The sequence below is a fragment of the Gracilinanus agilis genome, chromosome 3, assembly GCF_016433145.1.
Source record: "Gracilinanus agilis isolate LMUSP501 chromosome 3, AgileGrace, whole genome shotgun sequence".
In the NCBI taxonomy this organism is placed as follows: domain Eukaryota; kingdom Metazoa; phylum Chordata; class Mammalia; order Didelphimorphia; family Didelphidae; genus Gracilinanus; species Gracilinanus agilis.
The window spans coordinates 489,287,116-489,299,288 of NC_058132.1; the positions used below are offsets into that span (position 1 = coordinate 489,287,116).

The 12,173-nt window shown below is 35.9% G+C and overlaps 1 protein-coding gene across 1 annotated transcript in view; it reads right to left on the bottom strand.

Annotated features, from left to right (window-relative positions):
• The window catches only part of AFF3 (AF4/FMR2 family member 3), a 673,975-nt gene that overhangs the window by 307,899 nt on the left and 353,903 nt on the right, over positions 1-12,173 (bottom strand). Inside the window, exon 5 of the mRNA XM_044669302.1 lies at positions 11,502-11,546. Within this exon, the coding sequence (XP_044525237.1) occupies positions 11,502-11,546 (45 nt within the window). The remainder of the gene's footprint in view (positions 1-11,501; positions 11,547-12,173) is intronic.

Here is a 12,173-nt window from a genome sequence, read left to right on the forward strand (position 1 = left end):
ATCTGATGATGTCGTATTAGCTAGTGTGGCAAAGCATATTACATTATTTCTTTGAAAGCCATTTTATAGTTATATATGGTTAAATCATTTGATGTCCTGAAGCATCAGTTTCCTTACCTGTAATGTGAAGGGGAGGGGATGGAATATAATGGCCTCTGAAGTCCCTTTCAATGATTCCATAGACCATTACTGGGCCTACCTAAGCAGCTTCAGGTCAGTCAATAAGCCTTCATTAGGCATCTGCTAAGCATGCTAGCTTAGAGAGTAAACGTGCTAAACACTGGGGATACGTGGAAAGGCAAGAACGAGTTCTAGCTCTCAAGGAGCATACTGTCCAGTGGGGGAGACAACATGAAAACAATTGTGTATAAACAAAAGCAATACAAGATAATCCACTGAGGGAGGGCACCACGAGTATTAAGGAGAATCTCATAATAACAGGGCATGGATAATAGAAGTTTTTTGTCTTGGAAGATATTTTAAATAGGTCCAGAAATTTGGCCAGAAATACGGGAACACAAGGTACTTTAACATGCATTTAAAGGGTAAAGTAATCTGTAAGTAAGGATCCCTAGACTTTTTCCTGTAGCACAGGATGCAAGTAAAGATATAACGTGTATTTATACGTACCTGTGAAAATGCTAAAATGAGTTTGAAGCTGCAATGAATGACTATGGTTAAAGCTACCGTCTTATGTAGGAAAATTAGGAAAATATAATTATGAAGTTGTAGGCCCACCCATATCCTTAACCCTCCCCTAATATACACAAGTCTGTTAGCCTTGGGGGGGGGGGTCCTGCCTCCATTTATGTAAAGCAGTGATTCCCAAAGTGGGTGCCACCACCCCCTGGTGGGTGCTGCAACGATCCAGGGAGGTGGTGATGGCCACTGGTGCATTTATCTTTCCTATTAATTGCTATTAAAATTTAAAAAAAAATTAATTTCCAGGGGGCTAAGTAATATTTTTTCTGGAAAGGCCAAAAAAGTTTGGGAACCACTGATGTAAAGTAAAATAAAATAAATAAAAATATGTTTTGTAGCCCATAGCCCTAAATGTGTTCTAGGTAGTATTTAAGACAACCATAAGGGGGGCAGCTGGATGGTTCAGTGGATTGAGAGCCAGGTCTAGAGATGGGAGGTCCTGGATTCAAATGTGGCCTCAGACACTTCCTAGCTTTGTGACCCTAGGCAATTCACGTAACCCCCATTGCCTTTAAAAAAAAAAAAAAGACAACCATAAGAATGGCCAAGGGATTGACTACTTTTTATAATTTGCTTCTCTCAAAGTAAAAGCAGGCTAAGAAAATTCTGTTAGTGAAGAGATGATCTCTGGAAGACAGGCATACTTGGGCATAGTCCTGTGGTGAAGATGCAAGCAGAAATAACCAGTGAAGGCACAGACAACACCTGGAAAGACACTGGTGTCTTGGAAAGAGCTGCGTTTGTGAGGCTGAAGGGCCCGGCTAGGCAAGATTCTTGCTGCTGTAATCTCTCTATTCACAACAATCCTAGAATCATGGGCTTTTAAATAGGAGACATGAAAAATCTAGAATAAAACAACCATTAAACAAGTATGAAACATGTGAAAATGTTCTGAATCTTTAAAGTTAACTGAAGTGAAAATTTGAGTTCAAATCTCTTTTTGCTTTGCTGAAAACCCAAACCAAGTTTCATTGTGCTGAGTGAGTTTAGAAGCAGATGAATAATATACAAGTAAATCAAATGTACTTGAACCAGCAAAACATCATATAAAATTTAATGGCAAAAAAATAAAAGAAAGAAAATTAGATTGTTAAAAGCCTTTTAGTTCTGCAATTCTAAGTGGTTATCAGCACCACAGGTAAACAATCTTTTTAAAATATGTGATTATTATCAAGGTATTCTAACTTTTTAGTGTCTTTATCCCTTCAATTCCATGTATTTCCTCAGAAAATTGTCATTTTATAAAATGAGAATTATTCTAAACTTTTCTGTTCATGTGCTATAGCAATTTGCAGCAAATCATTGTAATTTAGCAGCCTGCAATTTGTAGAAGTTAAGGGGAATTTTCTTCCATGTTATTTTCAGTATTATAAATACAATTTCACCCCCAAAGCTATCCTGTATAGCTAGCCCTCTTTGGCTGCATGTGTAAGAAATTTTACTAGAACAGCTTTGGGCAGAGCATACTAGGATTGATTTGCAGTGCCTAGATTCAAAAGCAGCAACATGATAATTAACAAAATTACTTTGCCAATTCATTACCTTGATTCTTTCAACTTGTGTATTTTATTCTTTACGTATCAAAATGGAAAGCTCTGTCTCATGAAAGATAATCAGAATAGGATACACGTAGCAAACACAAAAGGTTCAAGTTTTCTTGAAATATGCTTCAAGAGTAAGGGCTTAAAATGTTCTAATAGACAACCTACTTTTACAATTAAAGTTGTCAAGGAGAACATCTTGGGTATGTTTGAGAATAAGTGGAATTTTATTGACCTTAATATTTTGTGTAATTATGTTTCTCAAGCACATAAATGTCTGTGTGTCTTTTCAGTGTTACAAATAAAACTTCCTAAATGTATTTAAAGAATATCAATATCAGTAACAATTTCTAGTTCTGATACTTTAAAAAATTTTCAAGTTAATGAGAAACTTCATTTCTTCAGCTTATAGTCTGTCATGGAGAAACATTAAATAGTTAATTTAATAATATTTACCTTACATACCAAAATGAAAAGCTCTGTCTCATGAAAGATAAATCCTTTGCAGATAACATGTGCATACGCATGAAGCCCTGGAATATAGCAGAGTCTCCAGGATAAGAACCATTGCCATTTCAAAGAGTTCAGCCTAATCATCCACAAAGGAAAAACAAGTGGATGAAGAATGCCTTTTTGTCCAGATCTGATAAATGGTAAGTTGAATAACTTAAAGAACGTATTCATAAATATTACACACACATACAAAACACATATATCTTTGATACTTCAAATGGACAATTAATTGGGTCTAAAATTAGAAAGGAGAAGAGAAGTTTGAATTGTATTTGGTAAATTTCCAAGTGCCTCTAATGATCCTAAATTTCTCCCTAAAATAAAGGTCCAAATGTTCAAAACCAATATCCTCCTTTGTTTTAGTATAGCTACACATTGTAGCACACTATAGACTGAAGAATTATAAAATGAGTATCTCTTAAAGTACAATGGAGAGGACCACATTGACTGTAAGGAGACTACATAACATAACAAATAAAGAATTAAGAAGAGCCAGAACAAAATGTTGCAATCATATTAATAGAAGATTGGAAAAAGGAGGTAGGATGGACGTGTACTAAAGGTGAGGAAGATAATCAATAATCAGTGTTCTATTGATATCATTGTGATATCATGAAAAAGTGAGAAAGGTTGAATGAACCCCTTGTTATTTATGGGATGGCATATCTGAGCCACACCAGATTAGCAAGCATGTATAGGATGCAATTCATAACATTTGAAAGAACATTAAAATCACAGCTCTGCTACTTATTGCTTATATGATCTAGGGCAGGTTACTCAGCCTCACTGGGCCTCAGTTTCAAAGAGATAAAAAAAATAAAAAAGGAAAAAGATATCTTTGTACAAAAATATTTAGAGTAGCTCTTTTTGTGATGGTACAAAGTTGCAAATAGAGGGGGAATGACTGAAAAAGTTGTAGTATATGATTGTAATGAATACTATTGTGCTGTAAGAAATGATGAGGATGATTTCAGAAAAGCCTGGAAAGGGGGCAGCTGGATGGCTCAGTGGACTGAGAGCCAGGCCTAGAGATGGGAGGTCCTAGGTTCAAATCTAGCTTCAGACACTTCCTAGCTGTGTGACCCTGGGCAAGTCACTTAACCCCCATTGCCTATCCCTTACCACTCTTTTGCCTTGGAGCCAATACACAGTATTGACTCCAAGACTGAAGGTAAGGGTTTTAAAAAAAAAAGAAAGAAAGAAAAGCCTGGAAAGACTACATGAACTGATACAGAGAAAAGAGAGCAGAACCAGAACATTGCACACAGTAGCAGCACTATTATATGATGAACAATTGTGAATGCTTAGCTAATCTATTCTTTGTATTACAGTGATCCAAGACAATCTCCAATGACTTCTGAAGAAAAACACACATATATCTTAGATCTGTCTCCAGAGAAAGAACTGATAGAATCTGAATGCAGACTGAAAGATACTTTATTTCCTTTTCTTTCTTCATTTTTCTACTTTTTTTGTTCAAGTTCTCTTATACAAATGATTAATATGGAAAAATGTTTTACATTATCGCACATGTAAAATCTATATCAGATTGCTTGCCATCTCAGGAAGGAGGAAAGGATAGAAAGAGGGGGAGAATTTGGTTCAAATTTTAAAAAAAACCAAGGTTAAAATTGCTTTTACACATAATGGAAGAAAAAATAAAATATTAAAAAGCTAAAAAAAAGATGTTATTGTACAAATACAGTGTCTGACATCCCTTCCAGCTCTATATTTAAGGTCCTAAAATTTTATGGCCAATATTGTACTTTAATTTTAAAATATTTTATACTTATTTTATTGGAAGCAGGTAGTGTATATTGAAAAGAATATTGGATCTTTTTCTAGTAGATATCTGGACTCATGACAACAACTACTTATATGGTCATGAGCAAGTCTCTTGAACTCTTTAAGTCATGGTTTTCTCATTAGGGCTGTTTTAAGGATCAAATGAGACAGCATATATAAAGGGCTTAAAACACTATGTGAACATCTGCTTTCATTATTACCTCTACTGCAGAGATGAAGAAATGAAGAATGAGAAGGAAATGACTCTTCCAAGGTCAAACATAGAACTGGGGAGAAATGGCACTTGAATCTGGGACTTTTGAAATCCAGTTTCCTTTCCATTATGCCACCCCAAATCTCACATAGAGAATGAACATGAGACACAACAATGAATAGAAAATCGAGATAGCAAAACATGACAGAGATGTTAAATATACCCAGTGCCCTGCCATTTTTGGCTTGGCTTAAAGGGTTGCTGCCATGCTCTTGGTTTCATGAAAACTGAGATGCACTCAAATTTAGAGTAAGAAAGAAAACTAGGAGAAAGCTGTGAAAACCACAATGAAATATGCTGATGACATGTATTATGTTAAATCACGCATACTCTAATCACAGATGTGAAGGTTCTTTTATTGAAAGGTATTATTCTGTATAAATAGGTGCCTCCTCCGCATTTGAACTTTCATTCATTCACCCAAAAGCATTTCATTAAGTGCCGACCACATGCATAGCATGTGTGTTACAGCACTAAGGAAAACCACTTCTCTTTGGCTCATTTTCAACCATTTCATTTCTTTTTGTTGTTATTGTTGATACACTTTACAAGGCTAGAACCTCAGATAAAATAAATCTTGAGTATGTTTAATGCCCTAAAATTATGTCAAAGCCCAGCACAGTCAGTTTTTAAAGTATACTTAGAAGAAATTGTGAATATGATCCTTTGAAAAAGCCTGGAAAGAAGACTATATTGTCTTCCATTTAGCCCATAAAATATTTTCTGGTCTCTTTTACCTTTACCAATGTCACAATAATGATGGAACTAATAACACTGAACATCATTAAGCAGAAGAACATCACCAGTGCCATGTAATTCCCCCCTTCAATTTTTATTATTTGTGTGTGTCTATATCCATAGCACACACAGAATTACAGAATCAGAATTACCAAATCTCATCACCTGAAGGTTGTCTCAGAGATCATATAGTACAAACCATAGCTGATCAGGAATCTCCTTTAAAATATTGCCAACAAATGGTTACAGAACTTCAGTTTAAAGATTTCCAGTGATGGGGAACTCAATACTTCCAGGGCTAACTGGTACATGAAAAAATACTAAATCAAACCTTCTAAGAATGTTCTTCATTAACTCTGAAACTTTAATTCTCACAGAGTTCATATATATACTTGGATTAGCATTCCATTTATCCTCTTTTCCAAGTCATTTTTGAACTTGTCATTGTTGCCAAATGGCATATGTCATAGAAAAGAGAACTAGAGCCCAAAGGCATGCCTTTCAAACTAATGTGTGCCCCAGGCCACTGTTCACCTTTAGCCCATACATGGAAGTGGAATTACTAGAATAGATTGTGAATTGAAGTGGGTCTCCCTGATTCTACCCTAGCCCAGGACTTAACTCCTGGAGATTGTTTTTATACCAAAGCTCAAGAGAAATAAAATTTAGCAGAGGTTTTTGAGTTTTGTCTCACAGAGTTCCTCTCATGTACTCTATTGCTCCAGAAAAATTAGATATTATCATCCTCTGAACATACCTCATAATGTTCTATCCCCCATATCTTTGCTCATATTATTCCCCATACTTTGACCCATGACTCTGCAGTTGATACCCTTGCATAACTTTTGAAGCCTGCCTCTCCCTATAAATCCTTTCCTGATCTCTAATTGGCAGCTAGGTGGTATGGAGGATAAAGCTTGGGGTCTGAAGGTCGGAAGACCTGAGTTCAAATCCTGTTTCAACCACTAGCCATGTAACCCTGGAAAAGTCCCTTAATTTCTGTTTGCCTCAGTTTCCTCAACTATAAAATAGGGATGATAACAGCATCTTGCAAGGTTATTGTGATGATCAAATGAAATAATATGTGTAAAGTGTCTGGCACATAGTAGGCCCTACATAAATGCTTATTCCCTTCCTCCTCCCCTGATCCTACTCTTCAGCCCTTCTGGTAGCTAATTTTTCATGTGATCTCACAAAACTCTAACATTAAAAAAGATATTCAAATTTGTATCCCATTTATTTCTTTAAAAATAAACTTTTACCATCTGTCTTAAAATTGATAGTAAGTATCAGTTCCAAGGCAGAAGGCAGGTAATGACTGGGCAGTTGGAATTAAGTGACTTGCCCATACTGCTAGGAAGTATCTGAAGCTAAATTTGAACACAGGACCTACTGTCTCCAGGCTTAGATCTCTATCCACTGAGCCACTTAACTGCCCCCCCCCGCTTATTATTAATATCACTTTTGTAACTTCTAATAGACAGAAAAAGAAAGAGACAGAGATAGAGAGACATAGAAAGTGAGAGAGAGAGGATAAATTTATTTTATTTAATAAACACACTACCCTGTAAAGTCATATAATCTACTCATAAACAACCTAGTATTTCTTACCTTTACATAATCATAAAGTATTAGAGCTTAAAGGTCACCAAGTCCAATTTTACAGATGCTAAAACTGAGTTCTAGAGAAGTGACATGATTTGTTCAAGATAACTATTATTATGGTCAAGCCAAGAACTCTGGTTTTCTGGCTACTAGTACGGTGCTCTTTTTTTACCAGGATGTAGGCATCCTAATAAACATCCATTTCAGATGTTTCTATAGGCCTTTATTTTAGCTTTACTTTTAGAGCTTATTTTACTTACGATAATGAGGTGCTGTATGGGTGCTTCACTATATTTATGCCACGATTGATTTTGCCATTTGGCTGGTGCACTTCTTCCCTAATGGAAGCAATGCTGTGTAAAACAAATGAATGAATTTACAGGGGAACTGTGAACTAGTCAAAGAAACTCCAGCCTGATTGTGGCCTGACTCCAAATGTTTAGCATTGAGAATAAGTTCCCTCTCTGTTACGCTTGTTTCTTTTATTTAAAATGAGATAACACCTCACAACATAAATGTGAAATCAAACAATAAATGGTTATTTACTGCCTACACTGCATTGGAGTTGGAAGACCTATGTTTAAATCTTGCTACTTACTACTTATGACCTTAGGCCAATCACTTAACCTCTCTACAAAATGAGGTGATTGAACTAGATGACTCCAAGGTCCCCTCTACCTCTATGAATGATAACTAAGTGCAAGGTGCTGGGTTAAGTGCTCTGGGGAATACAACAAGAAGGAACACATGATATATGATTTTAACGAGCTTATAATTCAGATGGGAAGGACAGGATAAATATAGTAAAAATAAGTCTAACAATATAAGGCAAGACATTCTAAGAGACAAGTTTTTGCTTTTATTTTGTTTGTCTTTTAGTCATTTTTTGTTGTGTCTGACTCCTTGTGACCTCATTTGAGATTTTCTTGGCAAAGATACTAGTGTTTTTTTCATTTCCTTTTCCAGCTCATTTTACAGATAAGTGTGATATTGGAAATTTGGAAGTCCTTGAACTTATTTTGAGGTTCCTGGTCTAAACTTCTTGTGAACATTTAGATCTCTTTCAAACTACATTTCCCATGATTCCTCTTGCATAATCACGTATACAGGAAGTCTAATAACGTAAACAGGAGTATAAAGACTGAGGACGGGATTGGTACTTGCTCTTTTCTGCCTTGGGAGCAGGAGCCAAGATGGAAGGAAGATGCAACAGGGCCTGCATATTTTAAAGTAACTCAACAGGCATGTGGCTTCATTTTTCTAAATGGCTTTCAATCAACCCTTTGAAACCATGATATTTTTAATTTTATCACTCTATATTAATTTTATTTCTTACATAAAGGAAGTGAGGCAAATAGGGTTAAGTGACTTGCCCAGGGTCATTTGGTTAGTAAGTGTCTGAGTATGGATTTGAACTTGTGTCTTCCTGGNCATTGACAGTTGACAGCCAGGGAGTTATCAGGGGTTTTCCACCAAAGAGAATGAAGCAATTTATAGTTAATTAAAAATTACTGGAATGTGATTGATGTGTCGAAACAAAGTATACCAATTTTTTAAAAATTGCTTTTGATTTAAAATTATTTCTTAGAACTTCTACCCTCAGAATAGAAATGAAATCACTTCTTTCATTTTACTGCTTAATACAGAATTCAAAGACAACTAAATGACAGGGGTGTTAAGTCACTTACACATCCTCTTTTGGAAGTCCGGTTATAATGGACCTATCTGTTTTATCCAGGTACTAGTTTGCAAATAAATAGAGAGAGTCGGGAAGGAAGGAAGGAAGGAAGGAAGGAAGGAAGGAAGGAAGGAAGGAAGGAAGGAAGGAAGGGAGGGAGGGAGGGAGGAAGGAAGGAAGGAAGAGAGGGAGGAAGAGAAAGAAGGAAGGAAGAGAAGGAAGGAAGAAAAGAGAAGAAAGGAAGAGAAGAAAGGAAGGAAGGGAGGAAGGAAGGGAGGAAGGAAAAGAAGGAAAGAAGGAAGAAAAGGAGGGAGGGAGAGTACCAGACTAAAGGTAAGTAAAATTCTCAATCTCTTTGGAAGGAAACCTGGCAAAGAAAACATGTTTCAGAATGTCCAGTAGAAAGTAAGCCAATTGAGGGATAGGCTTACAGTACTTTTGTCTTTGTGTGTCTCCTGGCTAGCCTGGTATTTTGAACATGTCCTTAATAATGGATTGTTGAATTGAATAGATTGTGTTAGGTTGAATTTATTTGATTACCTTAATATTTCAGAACATATGCCTAGATAAGAGTATCACCATCATATACATGCAATTTCTTGGGCCAGTTGTCACTTCCATGTTTACTCTGTCCAGACACTTCACTCACACTATCACCAAGAAATGTGAGGGTACAAGGAAGTCTAGCTTGCTGTTTTTACTACCCTGGCTTCTGGCTATTCCTAGGCTCCTTTACCATATTGCCATCTAAAGTGTTATTTAAAAAACTGTGTTAACCAGAGTGCTTTATTATTACATATTCACAATACCATTAACTGACAAAGTTTTAACTTAGATAGTTCTTTTAAAACTGTTCTTTAATTCTATTGGAGATTATTTTCTTCTTCTCTATACTCAATTCACTCCCCAGACACTTTGGCAATGTTGGAGGCACTGGCATAATTTTGGTGGTACTAGATATGGCAGGATATATGAGACCAGGGTAGTTGAAGTTCAGTACTATGGACAGTGACTAAGCTACATGAAAATGTATTTTTTAGGAACAATATACTTTCAAACTCTGATGATAGGAGTCCTTTGTTTTATTTTGGCCATTTTATTTTAAGTAAATAATGTGCTCTGGGTGTATATAATACTGAATTCCTTACAAAAACTGCAAACACCTTTTAAGCATAGAGGAAAAAGATGAAATAACCATTTCCCATCTTATCATCAGGAATGAGATGGGGGAAAGAAAGAGAGGAAAATCTTTCTACTTAAGAAAAAAATTGATTTCAGAGTATGATAAGAATTTGTCTCTTTGTAGTATTTCATATATTGTGCATAGACATCACTAAAAACAAAAAAAAGAGGGAGACAGAGAGAGAAAGGGAGGGAGAGAAGGAGGAAGAGAGGAAGAGAGGGAGGCAGAGACACAGAGAGAAAGAGAGAAACTCGAGTCAGGATAGTGCCTTAAGGCACATAATAAGTACTTAATAAATATTTACTGATGAATTAATTGGTTGAACTTAATCTGAAACAAACACTAGAATGAAGAAGATGGAATCATTTAATGCACATTTCAATATCAGAAAAGGCAGGGAGGGGAGGACCTGACTGCTTTGACAAATGTTTTCTAAGTTAAACTGCCAGGAATAAAAATCACAAGACACTCATCAGATCAATCTTAAATAAAGTATTTGGCCTCTTTGAGAGACATATGATTATTTGACAATATCTGTAAGAAAGAAACCTGCCTTTGGGAATAGCATGATTGCTAATGTAGAATTCTAAACCAAATAACTATATCACTATAATTCAATACAATTCTAGAAAAAAGTGTGTAGGATGTCCAAAAGATGGAAACATATTAAAATGAAGGGTTTTTTTCTCCTGCTGGGATTTGCCATACCATCTGGTCTAATTTGTCTTGGTGTTTTGCCCAGTAAAATATAAGCTTTCTGAGAAATGCAAATTATTAGGTTACTACTCTGAAAAAGAAAATATGAGTGAAGAATATGGGTGGTGGATGACACCCTGATTATAAGTTTGTCTACTTAAGGAAACACTCAATATGGAAAGATATCCTAACCTAGCCCAATCTGAGTGTGAAACTGGTTCACACAATGAACACAAAATAAAGGTGACTGTGATGAAGAATTTTGAAATACAAATAGTAATAAGGATAATAATGATATGCAAAACAATATGAAAATAATTTATCAGACACTGAGCACTACCTTCTCACTGGAGTGCTACCAATTCTAATTAAGTTTAGGATGAAAAATAGCAAGCCAACTCTTGCCTTACTTGAAAGGTACAGACCATTAAAGGATGATTTTAAATACTGGTGTGAAACATAGAGGCATTCAAATGTGAACAACAGTATATATTTTCATTAATAATTCTATCCTTCTATCTTCTGAAGTGATCACTTCAATATAGGGTCACCCTTGACTCTGCCAAGAAACCATGGCATCCTGTAGCTCATCTGGCCTCCTTCCAGAAGTATTATGACAGAAAACATTATCTGGATAGCAAAAATAGTGATAAAATGTGTGTTTTAAAATTTAACAGTTAAGGATAGGGAGTATGGAAGGCATCATGGGTCTAGTACTTCCTACTTTGTTCCCATTTAGATTATATGCCCAAAAACATGATAGATGGGATTTTAAAAAGTTCCTACCCGCAATATTTCTTCAACACAGCTGTTATCGCCTGATCCACTGTCCTGAAAGCAAAGGAAAATATAACTGTAAGCCAGACACACCAAATGTTCTTAGGAAGGGCAGTCAGACAGAGATAGAGTGAAATATTAAAGACAGGCCCCAGATGAACAGAAATGAAATGAATTTTGAACTTATAGAATTATGATATCAGAGATATACAAATTGCTCACTCACACAATCCCCTAAACTTAGGAAACTGGGGAATTTATATTATGCCTTTGGAATCCCTTAGATTACTGTCTCCAATCTCTACCTAATTATTCTTCTGATTGTCAGGCTCTTTTGGCTTCTGTTATGGCCTTTGTCTTCTACTGTAAACAGGTGAATAGGCCAAAAGCCTCTTAGAATTAGCTTAGCACTGATTTCCTAATTCTCTTCATGTCTTAGCATGTACTTTCTGACCATGGAGCCTTTAAGGATTGGCTTAGGTTCTAACTCAATTTTCAAAGAACAAGCACTCATTGACTTTAGGCAGTATTTAGAGAGGATAGATGCCATATGTGAAAACAATAAGATAATAACAAAAACCAAAGCTTTTAAAGCTCGAGGGCACCGTGAAGTTCACCTAATCTAACCCCCTAATTTTACAGGGGCTGAAACTAAGACACCACTTGAGCGAAGGTATGAAT